The sequence below is a fragment of the Lepus europaeus genome, chromosome 6 (assembly GCF_033115175.1).
Source record: "Lepus europaeus isolate LE1 chromosome 6, mLepTim1.pri, whole genome shotgun sequence".
Classification (NCBI taxonomy): Eukaryota; Metazoa; Chordata; class Mammalia; order Lagomorpha; family Leporidae; genus Lepus; species Lepus europaeus.
Window position 1 is genome coordinate 34,887,949 of NC_084832.1, and position 23,913 is coordinate 34,911,861.

Sequence of the window (23,913 nt, forward strand, 5' to 3'; positions counted from 1 at the left end):
TCATCTCTTTTTTGTTCATTTTTGTTACTAACATTACCTCTTTCAAAGCATACTGATGCTTCAATACTTCAATAGATTTAGGCCACACCATCTAAAAATACTGAAAGTTTCTTGCTATTTGACTCACTGGAAAAACCACAATTTTCTTAAAGTAGTCTATTCCTGATTATTTAACTTCTGAAACTGACATCCTATCTCCTAGCCATATAATGAGCACATACAGTTACTGTTATAACTTTTCCCCTCAAAATGTAGCTTATTAAATCCTGCATAAGCATTGTTTCTCATTATAGCCTTGACTAATTCTGAAAGCAGGAAATTATGCTTAAATTATAGTTGGCTGTTTCTAGTTAAATTGACCTAAAAAGGTAATCTCAAAAACAAGCTTACCCCAGTGCTGTGATCTTTATCATATTGTCCCTTTTCATGCAATTAGTGACCTTCAAGTAGCTTACTTCCAGATTATCTGTTGTGATTTTATTGCACAACCAGTGATGAACCATCCCATTTCCAAGTATTTCCACAATTATTTGCATTTTTCAATAAACTCCATCCTGATCTTGCCTTTGGCACCAGCCATGACAGGAATTTGGGGGATGAACTGGCAGATAGCTCACTTGGTCTCTCTTTTGCTTTATGTGTCCAAGTGTGTATGTGTGTCTTTCTTTACCTCTCAAACTTTTTTTAGATAATACTGTATACTTTGAACTGTTTCTCCCAATGATAATATTTTGCAAAATTACAGAACATGAGAGCCAGGGTTTTGATGGTGATAGATAATCCAGCTACCTTATTCAGATTCTTCCCTCTTACACTCATGTGTGTTAGTATTAAGTTCTTTTGTAGTCTTATTACCTACAGATTTATCATCTCCCAGACAGAACAATAAACAATTCCAATACCACAAAAATCTCATGCTGCCCTCCGATAACCACATCCACCATCCTCTCCCCCTAACAACACCCCATGTCCTATCCCTAAATCCCAACCACTAACCTATCATCCAATTCTATAATGTTGTCATTTCAAAATGTCATATAGTTGCAATTGTACAAGGTTCAATCTTTTTTGATCATTTTCCTTCACTCATGATCTCCTGGAGCTTCATCCGAGATGTCTCATGCATCAATACTCTGTTCCTTTTCACCACCGAGTGGCACCCACTATGGTATGAATGATAGTTTAACCACTGACCTGCTGAAGGACATCTAAGCTAGCGCTTCTTTGGGGTTATGCTAAGAACGTACATAGGAAGGATTTTGTGTGAACCCCAATTTCCAGTGTTCTGGGGTAAATGCCCAAGAATGCAATTTGCAGGACCAAATCAGCATTTTAGGAAACTGCCAATCTGTTTCCATGGTGGTCATACCCATAAGCTCTATATATAAATTCATTATGATCAGCAAACTTCCTAACACTGATTCTCATGAGTGGGTAAGATGCATATAACTGCCCTACCTACAAGGTGGAATGAGATCAAGTATCCAGTTGTTTGCCTGCTACCCGAGGAGAAATAGCTGAACCTCTCCCTACATACACTGTATTTCAAGTGGGAGCCTCACTTTTCAAGTTTAAAAAGAACGTACTTTCTTCTTGTAGACGAGCCATGATTTGAACATCAGTGAGGTCCTGTAATTTATAACCCATGGAAATCGAATCATCCTCCAATTCCGAAGTACTCAGCTCACTATCAATGGATGACTGAGGACTGAGAGGGGAGCCTCTGGAAGTATAACCTAGAACGCAAAGGAAATACACTTTATTAGTCTAAAGAACTAATATGTACAAATGCTTTACAATTCCTGTCTATATATATATATATATATATATATATATATAAAAACATTAAGCAATTTTACCTGTTTTCACAATTTCACAAAGAACCCATCACCATTTCATGGTTAGATGAAAAGCACAACTTCACATGTTGATTCCTATACCAAAACCTTTTGTCTACTGTTTTCAAATTCAATTTGCACAATTGAAAAAAAAAGTCCCTCTATGTTATAGACTGGAAACTTCTTTAAGAAAGTAGATTTCATGTTTCTTTTTAATCACAATAAAACTTCACATATGCTAAAATCTGTATCCCATCAGATGAGGTATATATCCAAAAGGCATGGCACAAGAATACATACCCACGTGTACTTTTAATGAATAGTCAGACATACTTGTCTCTGACCGTAACTGATACGGCTCTTGAAGTTTCATCCAGCCCATTCTTTAATGGGTACAAACAATAGTGCTGAGAGAAATATCATACATAAGAGGCATATATACATGCAGAGAGCATATACAAAACCTTCATTTAGATCACTATATACTCACAGGAGACTTACAGTCACCCATGAAAATTTAACAGAAAAAATGGCTTTAGATACAAGAACCGTGGAAGAAAGGGTCCAAATGGAAGGTGGTTGAGAATCACACCAGTGCTGGAATAGGTAAGAAATTTTAAGCCCCTCATCCCATAAAGACACTATGACTATATTTTTCAACATAGCCTTGGCTTTGAAAGCTACCACAAAACTTTTTTCTAAGATAATATATAAAGGCTTACAATCTTGAGTCACAATAAAAATTACTAAATTGTGTCTGAAATTTTTTAAAAGTACACAAGGCATTTGGAAACATGAACTCCCTAAGTAAGCTTTTGCTTAAGAGGGAAGACAGCCTACTACACAATTGAGAGCAATAGATCAGAGCAATAGATCAATGCCAGATCTTGTCCCCAAAGTGGGCATGTGGTACAAACTCACCATCAGAATCACATTACCCCGTAGTTTTTCAGTGAGAGATGGATAGTTAAGCAGTGTTAAGCAACTGAAATACAAAGCAAGCAGCTAGTAGTCAAGAGCTGAAATATTACCTGTTCTCTCGGGTGTTAGTATTGCCTTATTGGAGGTTTTAGAGAAGCTGGGAGTATTAATGCCATTGCTATAAGGGCTGAGTCTTGCAACAGGACTATAAGGAAAGGGCAGTGAGGCAGTTGAGGAGAAGAGACTCCGCCATCGGCTTGCTGTCATAGAGCAGAAAACAGCAGTAGTTAGCTAAGCAGAAGCAGGTGCCCACTCCACAAGACAAAGGGAAGAGACTGGCAACAAACAAGACAAGACAAAGCAACTTTCCATAACAATATCCTAGCTGACTTCATTTCTCTAAGAAAAAAAATACATAAAAACAAGCAATTTGTGAACTAGACTCTTATTTATACATTAAGAAAAAGTAAACCCATTAAGAGAAAATAAGTCAATTGCACTTTCATCAAAGCAGTATAAAAATGGAAATTTTGATTTATGCATTAGGAATGTTTTCTTTTTCTGAAAAAAGACTTGCTTCGTAATAATATAAAAGGTTAATGTCAAAATAAAAAATTTAAACTAATCTTTAGCAATTGTGGGAAATGTTATTATTTTAACTATTCAGTCATATTTTTCTAAGGTTTTCAATTCACTTAATATCAGAAAATGCTGACACTGGTGCTTTGGCATAGCTGGTTAAGCTGCTGCCTGCAATGTCGGCATCCCATTGACGCCAGTTTGAACCCCAACTGTTCCATTTCTGATCCAGCTCCCTGATAATGTGGCTGGGAAATCAGTGGAGGATGGCCCAAGTGCTTGGGCCCCTGAACCCACGGGAGACACAGAAGAAGCTCCTGGTTTTGGTCTGGCCTAGCCCCTGCAGCCATTTGGAAAGTGAACCAGCAGATCAAAGAGCTCTCTCTCTAAATTTGTCTTTCAAACAAGTAAAATAAGCCTAAAGAAACAATTGATCAAAAATCTTTTATGTAAATTTGTTCTTGGATTATAGAAGAAAATAAAAATTATTATTGTAATATGTAACAACAGTCTGTAAAACAGAAGGGCATCTACACCATAACTTCATGATAGTCATTAGATGGCAGCTGTAGAGATTACTGGTAATCTTGAATATTTCTTTTCAAAAATGTGCGAATTTCCACATTGAACACACTTACAGAGCTTTTAACAGAATTGTACATATTATTAAATACTATTTTGACATTGATTTAAAAAAGGAACTATACTTACAGTATGATCTAATTCATATATTAACTTGACTGTTCTAATTAATATATGTCCCCCTTCCAAAATTACCATCTTCTTGATATCTGAGTTCTTAGGATCACAATAAAGGAACCCAAGTCATAAAAACTTGAGTAAATCACAACAACGTGATTTACTGTCCATTCTCAGAATATAAGTCACTGGGCTACTCAAAATCCATTTCTTAGAAAACCAATCTGGGCCGGCACCATGGCTCAACAGGCTAATCCAGCTTGCGGCGCCGGCACACCCTCTTCCAGGCCAGCTCTCTGCTATGGCCAGGGAGTGCAGTGGAGGATGGCCCAAGTGCTATGGGAGACCAGGATAAGCACCTGGCTCCTGCCTTCGGATCAGTGCGGTACGTCGGCCGCAGCGCGCCGGCCGCAGCGGCCATTGGAGGGTGAACCAACGGCAAAGGAAGATCTCTCTCTCTCTCTCTCTCTCTCTCTCTCTCACTGTCCACTCTGCCGGTCAAAAAAAAAAAGAAAAAAGAAAAAAAGAAAACCAATCTGGAAAGCAGGACATAAGGGAATAGACTGTAAGAATGTAAAATAGCTTAAACTTCAATCACTTTGTTTATATTTGCTAGAAATTTGACAAAAATTTAAAAAACTGTTAAATAAAAGCTGCTTTGAAAAGCATCCTCCATATTACTTTCAATGAGCAATACAATGAGCACTCAACCAGCTTATAGGTGCTTACAAATGAGTAGTGGGACACGAATTATCAAGAGAGTCATTAACTCCAAAGCTGGATTCTTAAAATCCTTGAAAAATATCATTAAGGTAATATAAAAGAGCAAAAAAATGTTTCCTTTTACTTCAACAAGATTTCTTAAGATAAAAACCAATGCATTCCAACAATTACATATGAGAAAACATTTTATGTTAGTAAAAGAACAACGCAACTATATTCACAGCAGTAATGTTTATAATCCACATGTTTTGGAAGGGGACATTGCCATGAAGTCCAGTTCCCAACTGACACCAGTCACAGACATCCCTTATCCAACATGTAATCAATCTACTGTGGTTGTACAGCTCTCCAACCTGAGCCCCAGCATATTCCCAGTTCCTTCATTTCCACGTAGCCTAACACGACTCCAAAGCACACTGCAAAACAGGGTTAATATGCACACTCTTAGATCTTTCATGTCTATCATTCAGAAATTCTCATGAAAAATTCTATTGTTTTATTTCAAAAGGTCAATAGTCCTTTGTGACTGCTAACTAACTTAACAGATGATGCTATTTTATGGCAGTCTGATCACTTGCCAGGCAAATTACAGCGACTGTGTGTTCTCACCCACAGATGCAGGCGACAACGCATCCCAAGTAAACAGCATTCATTACTCTGCACAATAACTACTGTGACCCAGCCTTCCAGCACAATGGCACAGTTATTGTGGCTATGATAGCGAGATCCCAACTGAGAACACAATTAGCATCTATTGCAACAAAGAATGTTCTACATTGTTCTCTGGCATTGAAGCTCTGAAGCAGGGGGAGGAGAATTATTGTACAGGCAAGCTAACAAAACAACGATGCCCTATTAGTGGCTGAGGTTGCAGTGCTGGGAGTTGGGGGAGGAGCGGAAGCCATTACATCCTAGATATTCTTCACTATGTAGCTAAAGAATTTTATCAGGAAGCATTTTTATAAGGAATGAAAAATAACTTACTGAAAGGATAATTGATTCTTAATATTTCTAAAAAAAATTTGTCATAATGATATGAAATTATTTGAGAGATTTAATGATGACCAAAATGACCCCAGGAAAAAAAGACAATTTTACCAAAGGAGAAAATGGATGACAAATTTCTGTATAATCACAGTTAAATTTTCCTGTATTCCTATCCCAAGTTCCATCTGTAAGAAAAAGGCCCTCTTTGAAATGGCATGGACTACATATTTTTTTTTTAAACCTAATTCCAATCCCAATCCCTATAAGCATGAGACATAAACAATGATCTGTCGATTAAACATATCACACTTAACTTGGCAAGGTTTTCTTTCTCAAGCGCCTTAACCCATACTACTTCCCAGAACACATCTGTTTGATGCTCTCTGTACTTATACTCCAACTCCCTTAATCCAGACCGTCATTACCTTACTGCAAACCTATTCACCAAATTGTCAGTCACCAGCATGGTCCTTAGCAAGCCTCTTCTGAAGATCCCAAGTCTCTACTGAAGTTGGGTCCATCATGATTTTAGCTGCAATTACCTTTGTTCATTAAAGTATTGTAGTGGCTTTTCATTAAATATAAGGTCTTAAAGGTCCTTCAGATCATCTCACTACTGCCGCACTTATCCACAACCATGAGTCTCATTCATGCTCGCTCACCTCTCAAATATTTCTGTGGTGACCTTGTCTGGTTAAACTTTCACTTTGCCTCTCTTGTCTAATGGGCATTATCCACTGACAACAATGTGATAAAGTACTAAGTTGTACACTGATATCTCATCTTTCTGCAAAAAAGAGTACAAAATGGCCCATTATTTTCATACATCTATAAAGTTGCCCAAGTTAATTAAAAAATACCAATGATGATAAATGTGTCAGTGATAATATCAAAATCACTAGAACAAAGGTGACATGATAGGTATAAGAACATAACTCTCAGCTGGCACCGTGGCTCAACAGGCTAATCCTCCGCCTTGCGGCGCCGGCACACCGGGTTCTAGTCCCAGTCGGGGCACCGGATTCTGTCCCGGTTGCCCCTCTTCCAGGCCAGCTCTCTGCTATGGCCCGGGAGTGCAGTGGAGGATGGCCCAAATGCTTGGGCCCTGCACCCCATGGGAGACCAGGAGAAGCACCTGGCTCCTGCCTTCAGATCAGCACGGTGTGCCAGCCGCAGCGCGCCACCCACAGCGGCCATTGGAGGGTGAACCAACGGCAAAGGAAGACCTTTCTCTGTCTCTCTCTCTCTCTCACTGTCCACTCTGCCTGTCAAAAAAAAAAAAAAAAAAAAAAAAGAACATAACTCCAGATGTCACTGTTTTGGCACAGTGAGGTAAGCCATCAATTGCAATGCCAGTATCCCATACCAAAGTGCCAATTAGAGTCTCAGCCACTCTGCTTCCAAACTAGCTACCTGCTGATACACTTTGGAACAGAGGGGAAAATGGTCCAAAGGACTTGGGCACCTGCAGCCCACATGGGACACCTAGGCAAAGTTCTGGGCTCCTGGCTTCAGCCTGAACCAGCCTCGATCTTTGTAGCCATTTGGGGAATGAACCAGCAGACAGAAGATCTATCTGTGTGTGTGTGTGTGTGTGTTTATGACTTAGCCTCTCAAATAAGTCAGTAAATCTGATTCCTTTAAAAGGACCTAGCTTTAATTCTCCACACTGAAATTTACTTTGTTGGCAATGAAAGTTCCCACAATGACGTTCCTACCATCTCTTGATCATCTTTGCCTAGACTCATAGTAAATACAGGAAAATTTACATTTTTGTTGAACATCTCTCTCCACATAATCAAAATCAAATTTAAGAAAGCTACATGACTTAATTCACATAAAGGGAAAAAAAAACACAACCTATTAATATATTAGTGAGAAATTAATATGGAGACTTAAGAGACCCCAAATAGCTAAAGCAATCTTACACAACAAAAACAAAGCCAAAGGCATCACAATACCAGATTTCAAAACATACTACAGGGCAGTTATAATCAAAACAGCCTGATACTGGCAAAAAAAAAAAAAATGGGTAGACTAATGCAACAAAATAGAAACTCCAGAAAACAATCCACACATCTACAACCAACTTATCTTTGAAAAAGGAGCTAAAATCAATCCCTGGAGCAAAGACAGTCTCTTCAACAAATGATGCTGGGTAAACTGGATCTCTGTGCAGAAGTTTGAAGCAAGACCCCCACCTTACACCTTATACAAAAATCCACTCAAAATGAATTAAAGACCTAAATCTACAACCTAATATCACCAATTTACTAGAGAACATTGTGGAAACCTTGCAAGACATTGGCATAGGAAAAGACATCTTGGAAAAGACCCTAGATGCACAGGTAATAAAAGCCCAAATTGACAAATGGGATTACATCAAATTGAGAAGCTTCTGTACTGCAAAAGAAACACCCAGCAAAGAGAAGACAAAATGGGAGAAATTATTTGTAAGCTACACAACTGATAAAGGATTCATATCTAGAATCTATAAAGAGCAAGAAAATCAGCAACAGCTAAACAAATAATCCAATTAAGAAATGGACAAAGGATTAAACAGGCATTTTTCAAAAGAGGAAATTAAAATGGCCAACAGACACATGAAAAAATGTCAGGATCATTAGCCATCAGGGAAAAGCAAATCAAAACCACACTGAGGTATTACTCCAACCTCCCCTCCATTAGAATGGCTTTCAGTTAACAAACAACAAATGCTGGAGAAGATGTAGGGAAAAAGGTTCACTAATCCACTGTTGGTAGGAATGCAAACTGGTACAGTCACTGTAGAAGACGGTATGGAGACACCTCAGTAATCTGAATACAGACCTACCATATAACCCAGCCATCCCACTCCTGGGAATTTACCTAAAGGGAATGAAATCACCATATGAAAGAGTTATCTGCAACCCTAATTTTACAGCAGCTCAATTCACAATTGCTAAGATAATGTAATCAACCCAAATAACCATCAGCTGAAGGCTGGATAAAGAAATTATGGTGTATCTATACACCATGGAGTATTATACAGCAGTAAAAAAAAGATTGAAATCCTATTGTTTGCAACAAAATGGATGCAATTGGAAACCATTATACTTAGTGAAGCAAGCCAGTCCCAAGAAGACAAATACCAGATATTCTCCCTGATCTATGGTAACAGAGTACCTAAAACAGTATCTATAAAAGTGAAGTTGATAATTTGTGATGTGATGATTTTGTACAGCCCTTGTCTCAACTGTTGAGGAACAGTTTGTTGTTTTTTTTTTTTTATACTATTTGTTGACCTCTTTACTTACTGTAGGGTTAGTCTTGTGAGTATTAAAATTACCTAAAAACAGATCTTTGTTTTAAAAAAAAATAAGGGAATAGGAGAGGGTGGGAGAATCACTATGCTCCTAAATTTGTATGGATGAAATGCATGAAGTTTGTATACCTTAAATAAAAGTTTTCTAGGTAAAAATAAAAATAAGAAATCAAAAAAATAAATTATCAATCCTCAAAAGCTCAGCACTGCATTAGAACAAAATAATTCAGTAATAAGCAACACTAACATTTTTTTTTGACAGGCAGAGTGGACAGTGAGAGAGAGAGACAGAGATAAAGGTCTTCTTTTTCTGTTGGTTCACACCCCAATGGCGGCTGCAGCCGACGCACCGCACTGATCCGAAGCCAGGAGCCAGGTGCTTCTCCTGGTCTCCCATGCAGGTGTAGGGCCCAAGCACTTGGGCCATCCTCCACTGCACTCCCGGGCCACAGCAGAGAGCTGGACAGGAAGGGGAGCGACCGGGACAGAATCCAGCACCCTGACTGGGATTAGAACCTGGGGTGCCGGCACCTCAGGCGGAGGATTAGCCTAGTGAGCCACAGCGCCGGCCAACACTAACATATCTTGGATACAAACATACTGTCTTCTCACTGTATAGTTTAATACTTAACAACACCTGGTACATAGTGTATACTCCATAAACATTAAACATGCTCAAGATTCTGACAAGCTGACTAATACGTCTTTGCTCCAAATCATCCTACCACTCCTACTCAGAGTCAAATTATTTTACTAGTTTAAGTTTAAACTAACTGTAACAGTATAACATCTTTGAGACAAAGGCTAGCCTAACTGGGCATTTCAAACCAACTGGAACCGTGGTGAAGAAGCAGAAACACTTTAATACCTCATAATAAATACCAAGTTGTTCAACTTCAGATTTATCAATCGTCTAGCTTGCAGCTAAATGATTTTACTTTACTGATGTCTAGAAACAAACTAGGATAACACATCAAAATCAAAGGAAAGCCACTGTCTAGGTAAGCCAGTTCCTCCAGTGCGGCAGTGCACAGTTAAAATGAAGGATTGTGCCAAGCAAAGCCATTGGCAATAAACCACGCAGGAGAACAGATTCCTTGAAATCCTGAAATGCTACCATTTTTAAAAATCAAGGCTCATAAAATAACCGCAAGCATATTTAGCAAGATTTCTACCTGCTTACATTCTGCTGTCAACCATGCAGCAGCCAAGTTGTCTAAGTCGGGTGAAGAAAGCCCAGAAGTCAGGACTTCTTCCAATGTCTTTTTTCCATTTTTAAATTTTAATTTTTAACAACTTCAATATGATTTGTAGACATAAGTCCAAGAACATAATGATATTCCCTTCCTCTCTCCCACTCTCCTTCCTTCTACCTTTTTTAGTTTCTGAGATAACATTGTAAATTCACATTGCAGTAAAAAGACTTAATACTTCACCAAATAAGAAGTTGAATAAGTAAAAAGCAAGAAGATCCTAGTTTAGTGGGAATATAGACAACAGCTATAATAATGGAATGGAAACATTATCACAGTGAGGTCACATGTTTAACCAGAGGCAAACTGTTCTGGAAAGCCAGCCCTGACCATCTCTTATCCTCTTTCTCCTTTCTCACTGGAGAATGAGATCCTAAAAGACAAAACTGCAGCTGGCAGAGACCAGGGCACACTCTCAACCTGCCACATTCACTTCCTTGCCCTTCGAACCTAGCAGGTGGCCTAAAATTATCAATCACTTCATATTGGTCACTGAAGGGTGAAGAGATTGGTCTAAAGTAGGCTTACTCATCTTCTCTTCAGATTTTAATAATTCTGATAAAAATCCATTAACAACAAACTTTAGGTCGGTGGCATCAACATTCACATATACTATTTTCCAGGTAAGTCAGTTTTATATCTTGTATCTCCTTGTGCATGGCTCTTTTCTCCACCAAATTTTCATTTTCCTCCACTGTTCCATAATGCAGGTTTTGCCTTGAGGAGCTAGCAAATGGCCATGTATCAGCTATAAAACAAAATAAGTACTCCAGAATGATGCAGCTACCTAACACCAACAAACCACATCCAGAGATATCTCTTCAATATTTACCAACAGATAGCAAAAAATTGAAAGTATGTAGTTACCTAGACATCTTTAATACACACAGCAGAGAGCATTTCCAATTGCTCCACAGTCATTCTGTAAAATTTGCCTGGCCACTAATGCTCCTACCTTTTAATATTAATTTCTCTATCACTGGAATAGGAAACTGGTGTTGTAGCCGCAAAGTACCAGGTGCCACACAGTGAGATGAGTACAATATGGTGATGATTCTCTCCTTCCCATTTCAGTTCCTAAAGAGAAGTTACTGAAGACAGCACACGAACTGGAGAAAAAGATCCTGAGTATATAAAAGCACGATAAAGAAGCACACTCAAGGCCAAGTAAAGATGACGACTCACTTTCTGAGGAAAGCCAAAAACTTCTCCAAAAGACATTATGTTCCATGTGGCCCTTAAAGGCTGAGAAGCTTATTTCCTGGGATACAAATGTCATTATAGACAGAAGTGACACATGTGCAACCATGGAGACATACAATCAGGGAATGCTGGGACTAAAGCACGGGGTATATGAGACAGGAGTTAGAAATGGAGGGTTAGGATTAGATTCTGAGCTGTTTTATATATATTACACTCTTTGATATAAAGATTTGATCAGATTTGTATGGTTAGTATACATATATCTATTTAGATGGGCTAAATGGACACAGAAAATGAAGACTTCAACAGCAGATGGGACACATACGTAGCTGGGACATAGATGGGACATATACTGATGAGACAAGGAAGTCCTGAACTAAAGCATATGCAGAACATTTGGAGAGATCGGGTTAAATAAGCCTCTTCTGTGCTAAGTGGAGCTATCCCATGAGTCAATGAATATAGAAAGTGGAGAATAGGAGGGAATCATAGCTAACACCATTGTTACTATGATACCAATACCAACAAGAATGTGAGACAGGCATGCTTAAAGAACAAAATGAATTTAACTCTAGACAGTTATTGGACATGCCAATGCGCGGGCATCTCGTATGGAGTTAGAGTTCAAGAAAGGGGGTTAGAGGGAAAGGGATACAGGGCACATGAATAGGTGTTAGATGAGGCCACAGATATGAATAAAATCACTGTAGAAGAAAGTGTAGAGAAAAAGAGAAGCTTAAGAAAGGAAGAATTCAAGATGGAGAAAGAGACAGGAGAGGATACCAAGAAGAATCCCTCAGGAAGAGGACTTCAGGAAATTCAAGGTTTGCTGGAACCCAAGAAGACTGAAGCGGAAGAGTTTCAACACAGAAGCTGTAGTCAGCAGTGGCAGAGAGATCCTGCAGGATTGGCAGGACAGCTGATTCACCACTGAGAGCAGACTCAACAAACAAGGTACACCTACAGGTCAAACAGATACAAGAAGAGGGCGAAGAAATCTTTGGATAGAGATTTAGCTGTCAAAGTAAGGAGAAATAGGGTTGTAGCTCAGAGTCCAAGGCTCAAGGGAAGACAGGACAGCTTTTTGGATCAAGGTGACCTGAATGTGTATACACCAAGAAGGAAGCAGTGAAAAAGCAAGCACTGAAGAAAGATCCTGGAAATGGAACAGTGAGACAGAGATGAGCTGGAGGGAGCAGCCTCGGCCAGCGGAGGGTCTCTTCCCAGAAATGAGGAGGAAGAGACAATGAGCATACAGAGAATGCAGGAGATGGAAAAAGGTTTTTTTCTTAATTATTTTTCTTTGCTTATTTTTATTTACTTGAAAGGCAGACAGATTTTCTACCTGCTGTTCACTTCCCAAATGCCTGCAACAAGACAGAGTGAGGCCAGGCCAAAGCCAGGATCTCCATCTGGGTCTTCCACATAGGTGGCAGGGGTCCAACTATCTGAGCCATCACCTGCTGCCTCTCAGAGTGCACAGTAGCAGGAAGCTGGAATCAGGAGTAGAAGCCGGAACTCAAGTCTAGGCACCATGATACGCGATACAGCATCCCAAAGAGCATTACCATATACCCACCCCCAAAGGTGGGTTTTGAGGTTCCTTTTAACACTAAGTCAGAAAACAATAAACAAGCTGAGATGTTAGAGGCGAAAATATAGTCTCCTGTAGTAATGGCCTAGAATGATCACCACTGGAAACAAGAAAAAGGATTAACCGTGGGAAAGCAGAAGCTATGGAGAGTATATGTCTAAACAATATGACTCTCAACACGTAAGCCTCGTTTAAACATTCGAAAATGTCCAAAACTGCCTGCTCATCCTGTAAAGACTAAGTCTCAGGGGTACAGGTTTACATAGTTCACATGTGGACATGTGTTCACATGCATGGAGGTGGCATATTCATCCTACGTAAGAGGCAAACAAGCCCTAGTGACTAAAGGTAATCTTAGGGCGTTTTAGATATCCTGGGTAAGATCTGGGTCAGGATGGGTCTCTAAGACTGTGTTCCAGTCGGGAAAAGGCAAAGATGACAGCAACACACTAACACAGTGGTCAGGAGACACATTCTGCAGAGGGCCAGCTAGTAAATCTGAGGGTCATTCACAAGTTCACAGAAAGAACAAGGGAATTAAGAGGCAAGTTTATCTTGGGAAGTGGGCATTTAGCCTGGTAGCAAAGATTCCGTGTACTCCATCAGCACTAGGGCCCATTTTCCAACTCTGACTCCTGACTCTGGCACCTGTGAATACAGACCTCGGGAGGTAGTGGTGATGACTCCAGTAACTGGGTTCCTGCCACCCACACTGGGGATCTGGATAGTTACTGGCTCCCAGCTTTGAGCCTGGCCCATCCTCAGTCATGGCAGGCAACTGGAGAGGGAACCAGTGAATCATTTGTTCATCTGTTTAATAACTTCAAAAATTTCCAATGTTACTTTAAAATCTATATGTAGTATCTTCATAGTGTACATTTTCCATGACTTTTTAAAACCTCTGGTATTTTAGGCTTTGCCATTCATACGGTCACAACTACCCACGGAGACATCACAGCATGAAAGCAGCCAGAGACAAAGTATAAATAAGTAAACACAGCTATGCATCAAAACTTTGCTGATGTATCTTGAGAACTGAATTTTTTTTTGGACAGGCAGAGTTAGAGAGACACAGAGAAAGGTCTTCCTTTTTCCATTGGTTCACCCCCCAAATGGCCGTCACGGCTGGTGTGCTGCAGCCAGCACACTGCGCCGATCCGAAGCCAGAAGCCAGGTGCTTCCTCCTGCTCTCCCATGCACGTGCAGGGCCCAAGCACTTGGGCCATCCTCCACTGCCCTCCTGGGCCACAGCAGAGAGCTGGACTGGAAGAGGAGCAACCAGGACAGAATCCGGTGCCCCAACCGGGACTAGAATGCGGGGTGCCGGCGCCGCAGGCAGAGGATTAGCCTAGTGAGCTGCGGCACCAGCCGAGAATTCAATTTAATGCAACTTTCACGAGTCATTATGTAGTATTCTTTTGATTCCTCCCCCTCTCCCCGTCATTCGAAAATGTGAAAATAGCACATGAGCCATAAAAGGGGCAAAACCTAAATACAGCCTTAGTTTGTCAATTTTTGGACTAACAACTCTAATATTTGCTTGGGAAACTGCACAGGTCTAAACTACACTCCGAGAGTCAAAGTGACTAATGTCAGGTGTTGAGACATAACGATGGCTTGTGTACTTCTTTACTGCAATTTCCCAAAATGTTGTAATGAAGACCAACTGAAGACTAAGAGGACATTGGAGTAAAAACCCGGAAATCCGAGTTCCACTCTCTGTCTTGCCACATGCTAGGCTAGTTTTTTGAGATCTGGAGCAAATCGTAACATCTTAATGTTGTAGTGTTTAAATGTGAAAGAAAGGTATGTTTATGGAACGGTAAGTATAACAGTTGCAGGAGTAAAAGATGAAAGTCTGCACTCGCAGGCATAAAGCATCTTGAAAAAGTTCTAGTAAGTTACAGCAAAAGAGCACCCTACATTCCCAGAGACCATGTTTAGAAGCTGAGTAGAAGAGTCTGCAGGAACTTTCCACTTTTCCTAATTGTTAGGGTATTTAAATTAGTCTTACCCCTTTTATGCCTTTCCTTACAATCTAACTTAGTCCTCAGAGGTTACCAGCTGGGGAACAAAATATAAAACTGTGACCCTTCAGCAGCTGACTCAGGATGTGTCAACATTTGTCATTTATCCAAGACCATCTCATCAGAGGAAAAAAAATCATAATGCCACATTTTTTAAGATTATAGTTTCTTCAAAACCCAGGTTCCCAAGATCCTATTTTAACTCAGTGATGTTCATTACCAGGGAGTCTTGAAAAAGGGAAAAGGAAGCAAGGCCAAGTGAACAGATTTCAGTGCTTTGGCTTTATTCTTTATGTAACAACTGGCAGACCAGCCTCCACTCCAAGCCGAAGAGGAATCCAAGGACACACTCCTTTACTAACACCCATTCCCAGTTTGGTCTGAGATCATTGAAGGTCCAGGAGACTTCAGCCCTTCTACTACCTTTTATTCTCACTGAAATTGGCAGGAAGTTTCATTTAGACCACAGCATTTTGACCTGAACTCCACAAACCACTAGAGCAGGAAGAGCTTCATTTCCACAAACCATCTTCAAGTACAGACTTCCTAGGTGGCCAGGTTATCTTTTAGCAAGCCTACAGTCTACAGAAAAGCATGACACATAGATGAGCTCGAATGTGTGCACCAAACTGAACTAAAGGAGCTAAAAGCTTAGGGGAAGATAGCATGATACTGAGTGGCTCTGATAAGCTCCGACTAGAGACTTTCAAAAAAGGTTTCTAGTGAGTCCACACGTTCACAGTATGTGAGCACCACAGACTTGGCTCCAACTGAGCAACCTCCCTGGAGCAGTAACATATGGTCTGCAGCTTACCTGAAGCACTTTTTTATTGGGGAAACCTGAGTAGCATTAATTTCTCCACAGTACTGTGACCTAATAAGCATAAGGGGTGTGGGAAGTACTGCTGCTACTCTGAAACAGGTGTTCACAGTGATCTTTTCCTGACAAACAAAATAGGGCTTGGCTACACTCTTCATATTCTACCAGTATTGTCAAATGGAAAATTAAGGATTATTTAAGCAGAGTAGTCACTGTGCCCAAGAGTCCCAACCCTCAAATTATAGCCAGAGAAATCTAGATGGTTAATTTGAGTATCTTCCTACAGTTCCCATTCAACCTATGATGACCTATGTAATGATTTAAAAATCAGCAGGCCGGCGCCGCGGCTCAATAGGCTAATCCTCCACCTTGCGGCACCGGCACACCAGGTTCTAGTCCTGGTCAGGGTGCTGGATTCTGTCCCGGTTGCCCCTCTTCCAGGCCAGCTCTCTGCTATGGCCCGGGAAGGCAGTGGAGGATGGCCCAAGTGCTTGGGCCCTGCACCCCATGGGAGACCAGGAGAAGCACCTGGATCCTGCCATCGGATCAGCGCAGTGCGCTGGCCGCAGTGCGCCAGCCACAGGCGCGCCGGCCGCGGCAGCCATTGGAGGGTGAACCAACGGCAAAAGGAAGACCTCTCTCTCTCTCTCACTGTCCACTCTGCCTGTCAAAAAACAAAACAAAACAAAAATCAGCAACCATGACCCACACATGTAAGGACCTATAGCCCCAGAATATTGTTGTTCAGGATATATAAATCATTTTCATAAATTCACTTTTAAGAAATATCTAATAAATTAACTTACTTATACAACAAGCATCTAGAGTAATCCGGAAAGTCACTTTCAATATTAGGATTAAGGTTTAAAGTGTATTTGGTTTGGAAGTAACTAAGGGATTATATATGTCCCTGATGACTGGCAGGAAGTATTTAATAAATATGTGTTGAAATGAGTTACAAAATCTCACCATGTTTAATAAGGAGTATCTAATCACATTTATTCCATAGGGATCATAGCTTTAACATTATTCTAATTACTGAATTTCATAGGTCAAATATTTCTTAGTACTTATTAACATAATCTTAATGGTTAAAGTAGCTAATCATGAACTGATTAGATTTCTACTCAAAAACTTAACTAGCTATACAAACACAACTTCGTACTCTTCCTTCACTGCCATTCTTGGTTCCTTTCAGGGAACTTTAAGTAGGAAAAGGATCTAAAGTTATAACTAGAAAAATGAGTTCAGAAAAGGAGGTTCTCTGGACTGCCAGCTTGTTTCCACTTAATCAAAGGTCAAAACTGAAGATGGGATGCCAGCTGTAACAGCGAACAAAGGCAGTGTTATCTATGGCCACAGGGATCTCTTCAACTTCACAAGTCATCATCAGACTTCCCATCTGCAATTAATAGGGGAGATAAAAGAAATCTAACTTCAGTGGAAATTGCACTTCAAAGGCATAATTAAAATTTTTCTACAGAAGCCATTTGCCTCTTAAATCTATGTCCAAAATCAAATTTAAGGACAGTGAACAGGGCACGGGCTGTGAAGAGCCCTGTGTGAAAACAATTTACTGTGAGAAGAACAAGGCAAAACAGCAACCTAATCATCGGTCAATGATGTGATGCCATCCTAACAGTTGTTTCCAATTTAGACCACAGCAACAATGCAAAATCCATGAAAACGTAGAATAGCTTCCAAATTCTATACAGCCATCACAATGACATACATGGTATAGGAACTAATTCGATGAAGAAACAGGTTAAATAATCTCACATCTGAAAATAATGGAGTCCTCTCCCAGAAAACAGTCTTCATTCACATCTATGATTGTGCCATGTAGTGGGAAATCCAAGTCCAGTTACCTACTGGGAAGCAGTCTCTAAGTGGAAGGGTGGGGCCAGAGCTGTGGCATACTGGCTAAGGTCTCCACCTGCACTGCCAGCAAGCCATATGGGCACCAGTTCGAGTCCCAGCTGCTCCACTTCCAATCCAGCTCTCTGCTATGGCCTGGGAAAACAGTAGAAGATGGCCGAAATCCTTGGGCCCCTGCACCCACGTAGGAGACCTGGAAGAACCTCCTGGCTTCGGATAGGCGCAGCTCTGGCCATTGTAGCCAACTCACTCTCTCTGCCTCTCCTTCTCTGTGTAACTCTTTCAAATAAATAAATCTTTTAAAAAATAAAATGGAAGGGTGATGAGAACAAAATTCAAACAATCCTTTTCCAGTATCTCCAGAGCTCAAAACATCCTTCTATTTGTTTTGTGAAGGAATTCACTAATACATTGGATTCTCAGGGTCACAAGTGAGTCTTAATGACAACAGTTCTCAATTCTCATGTTAATGGGATATTAATACGAAGCGAAAAAATTCCATGTACTTCATAGATATGTATTCTTAGAATACATTGATACTTACCTTCTTCCCTCCCTTTCTCCCTTCTCCCCTTCAATATTTGAGATAATATTTTTCATTTACATGTCAATGCTTAATGCCCCACTAAATCAAGAATTCAACAAGTAAAAAGATAAAAACACATCATGACTCAGTGGAAGGGCTATAGACAATAGCAAGGGCTACAGACAATAAAAAGATGTCCAAAACACCTTTCTTGCACTCAAAGACACAATATATGTGGCTAATATTCCAGTGGCAGAAAACAACCACTCATTTTGAGAGAGGATAGAAAGTAAATATAACTTAACCAATGGAAAAACTATTTGGTCCTATAACTAACCTGCTTCTGATTTTATTAAAATAAACACAAGATAAAATACATGAGAGTATCTTCAAAATGTTTGTGGAAAATGTGTTATCTTTTAATTCTACTTTTCCACAAACTCTGAAGGACTCTCATACATAAGGATCTAAACCAGGAGTCTTTCTTCCTAATCTAGCCAGAACCACTTCCCAGGAATCTTATTTATTGGAACTCAGGGACAATTATAAACTTAGTATATAACTAAGTAGACGAACCAAGTATCACCTTGTTGGTATTCGATTTCCTGCCATGAAAGGCGAGACACTGGGCACACGTATACTCTTTCCATTTCCACTTTCAGATTTGATATCTCTTTGACATTGTTGAGGTTTGTGATGGTATTTTCATTCTGCTACAGTTGATTAGTTCAGTGGAAAAAGTGATCATAAGATGTGATCAAAGGGAAATAACGTATTTCGCACTGGGTCATAACTACTAGGTGGAGGACATCATGAGCCTTGAGAATGAACTTACCTCTTGATTTCTGTGGGTCACCTCCATAGCCATGGTTCCATGGATCGAGAACTTTTTCCTTATACTGTTTCTACCATTAAGGGAGGGTACACACAGTGGTAAAACACTTTCTGAATCTCTACCTCAAAGTCTGTCCCCACGTACTGTTTCGGTACAGAATTATATTCTGAAAATAACTTTCCCTCAAAACTGGAAAGAGAATATTCATTTCTCACCTAGCATGCAATTTTAACCAATGAAATATCCGAGGTCTATCACATAGTAGATAAGCTATTTTTGAACATTCTCTCCTAGATCCTGGAAAACCTGAAATTCACCCAGGAGATCTAGGTGTAGCCCTTTTCTCATCTATTTTAATGCATCCCAAATTTGTCTTTCTTCAGCTCGAAGAAACCTTCTTCCATTATTTCCCTTACTATTTGCTCTTCTTGCTTCTAGAACTCCTGTTAGAGATCAGAAGTTCTGGATCTATTTCCCATGTCCCCAAACTTCTCTCATATTCTCCATCTCCCTTGCTTGGAGACTGCTTTTGATTTTCACAGAAGTAGTTTGGTTATTGGCCTTGCCTATCTTTATTTCAGTTCTTTCAAGAAATTAAAAAAATGACTTAAATGATTTGATTGCTTCTTTTCCCAGCAGTCTGTTTGAAGAGTATATTCTTAAATCTGAGTCCTAAGTAGGAGTTTGGCACAGCAGTTAGGATGCCTTTTGGGAAACCCACAACCCACATCAGTGTCCTCAAGTTCAAGTCTCTGCTGCAATTCTTACCCAGCTGCCTAACGTACACTGTAGGAGGCAGCAGGTGATGACTTGTACTTGAGTTTCTGTCACCCATATAGGAGAACCCAGATCAGACTGGGTCCCAGGCTTCTGGCTTCAACCTGGCCCAGCCCCATCTATTACACATATTTGAAGAATTAACCAGCAGATAAAAGATCAATCCATCTCGCTCCCCCTACTTCCCCGTCCCCTATCCCCACCTCTCTCTCCATCTACCTCTACATTTGTATTTATTTGAAAAGCAGAGAAATAAATTTGAGCATCCTAAATTCTCTGTTGCCTCAGATATTTGCTTCCTACAAGGTCAACTGATTAGTTAATGTAATTTGTGCTATTCATTTTCCCCAAAATCAAGTAAGACTTGGTTACTTGTTCATATTTATAAATCGAGACTAAGATAGTCTGAACAGGAAACTAGCTTTCTTCCACATGGGTGCATATGTTGCTTCTAATTTAGCAGCTTGCAACTTAACAGAAAATCGCTAACAAGCACTGCCCAAATGTGTGGGTTACTCCACCAGCAGGTTTCCCATAGGCACCTGGACACACTGCAGCAGGGTGGCTGAGGACTCCAACAACCCAAATAAGGATGCAGAATGCTTTGGAACCCCTGCTCAGTCTAACGTGGACATCTGAAGTTATTGTAAGCTTTGCTTCTCATTCAGAGGTGGGGATCCCACATGCAGACCTTTATACGTCTGTATAAATAGCAATCTGGATCCACCCTACAAACTAATAGTTCTCACCACTTAAGTCACCATCTTCAGCACTGCTCTCTTTACTGATCCAACCTACCTGAAAGACCAGACTGAGCATGTATACACATATACAAGGGGGCCTCAAAATGCCCAGCGTTGGGGGTGGAGCTGGCACTGTGGTGTAGCTGGTAAAGCCTCCGCCTGCAGCACTGGCATCCCATATGGGCTTCAGTTCAAGTCCCTGCTGCTCCACTTCTGATCTACTCCCTGCTAATGTGCCTGGCAAAGAGTGGAGGATGACCCAAGTGCTTCAGCCCCTGCACCCGCATGGAAGACCCAGAAGAAGCTCCTGGCTCCTGGCTTTGGATCGGCCCAGCTCTGGCCATTGCAGCCAGTGGGGAGTGAACCAATGGACAGAGGGCCTCCCTCTGCCTCTGCTTCTCTAACTATGTCTTTCAAATGCATAAATAAATTTTTTTTTAAAGTTCAGTGTTTTTAATTTCATTTCTTTAAACACTTTGAAGCCCCTGTATATACACGCACCACTACAAATCTGAATTTCAAATTTACATATGGCATTCCTTGAAATACAATCTTAAAGATAAGTGAAAAAACTCAAATACAAACTGAAAAAATCCCTAACTCAACCAGGAACCATTACTACAGAAGTTTAAAACGCTTACATATCATAAATGAGATTGGAAACTTAAGCTTTTGGTGTGTTGGTAAAGTATATTTTCAGCTACTGTTTCTCATCTGAAGTTCCACGAGAAAGTCAGGCATTTAATGAAGAAAACATTTCCAAGTTTATCTAAGTTTAAAAGAAACGTCCCTTATGGGGCCAGTACTGTGGCACAGCTGTTTAAAGCCCTGGCCTGAAGCGCTGGCATCCCACATGGACGCCGGTTCTCATCTCGGCTGCTCCACCTCAATCCAGCTCTCTGTTATGGCCTGGGAAAGCAGTGGAAAATGGCCCAAGTCCTTGGATCCCTTCACCCCTATGGGAGACCCAGAACAATCTCCTGGCTCCGGATCGGTGCAGCTCCAATCGTTGCTGCCATCTGGGGAGTGAACCATCGAATGGAAGACCTCCCTCTCTCTGTCTGCCCCTCTCTAACTCTTTCAAATAAAATAATTAAAAAAAAAGAAATGTCCCTTAAAAATGCTAACAGCCAGCCTTACTCCAATTCCCCAGAATTTCTAAAATCAGCATGTCACTCTCCACACTTTGTCAGGTTTCAAAAAGGAAAAACAAAGCAACTACATTCTCCCATACAGTTCAGATGCGAGTCTAACTGCCCTGTTCCAGGGTTATGGCCATGGCCTGCCTTTGCCTCAACCATGACGCCTTCAACTATGAAGACTTCCCAACCATCTCAGGATAAAGCCCAGAATCCTTCACTGCCTTGAAACCCCATGGACATCTATGGTTTCATTTAGAGGCACTCAACTCGGGAAATTTTTCATTTTCTTCCACAATACCCCCACCACAAAGGTCATCCAGTTCCTCTTACAGCATGCATCGCGCCCCATCACAGGGTCTTTCCACCTGCTGCCCTTGTGGTCTCAAGTCTTCCATGGCCACCCCCAGAGCTCTCAGCTGCCGACTCTCAAGTTTCAGTCGACATATCACATCCTCAGGAAAGCATTTCCTGCCGGTGCCCCTCAGACTCACGTCTCCTGCTTGCTTCTTCATGCTTGTTTTCAGAGAGCAACACAAAAGAGCTGCTATCTGTGTCACCTGTTTCTTACACTATATGCTGCATTGAGCTTGTCTTGCTTGCAGCTGTACTATAGTATTCAGCCCTGAGCCTGTATCTAGGAAGTATTGAAGCCATTTCATGATTTAATATTTAAATCATCTCTAATCAAGTCCGAGTTTCAGAAAAGGAGTCTAGAAAGTCTTGCCTGAATTTGACAATTTTATACGAGTCCCAAGAAATAAGCTTGAACAACTGCCAAAATAAAACTAACACCACTGCCCTAGAGTCAGATTTGAGCAGCCATCACAGCAGCATGAAAACCATCAACATCTACCCTGGGAGAATCCCTATTGTTTCATGTTTTTTCCTTGGTGGAGTTAACAAAATACCCAGTCAATTATATACTCACTGTGACATCTACTTTGCGCTGTCATAAGTTATTGCTGGCTTTAATAAACACCTTCCTTAAACAGAAAGAAATGCAAATCTGGCGAAAGTAAAGAATTGTTGATGAATATCTGGCAAACACACATGACAGCAAATTTCATAGAAGCACAAATTAGTTACTGCAATAAAGCACTACTAACACCAAAGCAAATGCACTGAGGCTCTTCTGAACCTTATGCAAAGCAGCAGTGGAACCCCACAGCTATCACAACACGTCTTCAATTTCCACTCACAGGAGTAATAGCAGATATCAGGAGACCCTGTCTCAGTATAAGAATTGCAGTTTGATTCTAGACCACTTTCCAATGAGAAAGGAAATTCTTTACAAAAGTTTACCTAAAATAAACCACAAAGACTAAATTTTAATTTTGTGTTCTGCATCTGACAGAGCTTCAAGACTGGAAACACAAGCTGGTAGTGATAGCATCTTGGGCCACACAAGGAGAGACGGGGCAAGTTCCAGGAGACAGACACTTAATAACCTTATTGTTTCTGTTCAATCTGTGTGACTTTGACAAATGAAAAGGCCACCTTTGGAAGATTTAATCAATCCACAACTTTGTTCTTCATTGGCTAAATGTAGAAAGGAATATTCCATCATAACGGAAGCAAGAATAGAAGCTGGTAAGTGAAACACTCACAATGAAGGGGTAAGTTCCATTCATATTTCCTCTGCACACAACCCCAGAGGGAATGAGAGATGGACATAGTGAAACATGAGCCTGGATAGTTTTTAGTGCAAGGTAACGTTATTTGTGAAAACTACACCCTCTCTCCTCAAATGTGACCTGCCCTGATGCAACAGTCATAGACATTCAAGTATCTTCAGATAAGCTTTTAGGAAGTTGTCTCCAAATTAACTGAGCTACATCTAGGGTGTTTCAAATTACTTAGGAAAGCTTTTTCCATCATTGCCTGATTATTTAACATGCCAGGCTCATGAAAAGCGCTTTCAAAAGACTTCGATGAACCTTATTCCATTTAGGACATCATGTGAGTTCATCCTACCCATGAAAGTTCTATGAGGTGTTACTTTTATCCTAAAATGGACAGAGCAAGAAAGAACAATATATACATTTCAGGAATGGAATACAGGCT

The 23,913-nt window shown here is 40.5% G+C and overlaps 1 protein-coding gene across 4 annotated transcripts in view; it reads right to left on the reverse strand.

Moving 5' to 3' along the window:
* The window catches only part of SLAIN1 (SLAIN motif family member 1), a 78,865-nt gene that overhangs the window by 32,169 nt on the left and 22,783 nt on the right, over positions 1-23,913 (reverse strand). For 2 of the 4 annotated variants that reach the window (XM_062195291.1, XM_062195290.1), the window contains 2 exons: positions 2,870-3,019; positions 1,587-1,736 (listed from right to left, as the gene is read on the reverse strand). In XM_062195291.1, the coding sequence (XP_062051275.1) occupies positions 1,587-1,736; positions 2,870-3,019 (300 nt within the window). The remainder of the gene's footprint in view (positions 1-1,586; positions 1,737-2,869; positions 3,020-23,913) is intronic. The other 2 variants (XM_062195293.1, XM_062195292.1) reach the window with 1 other exon arrangement.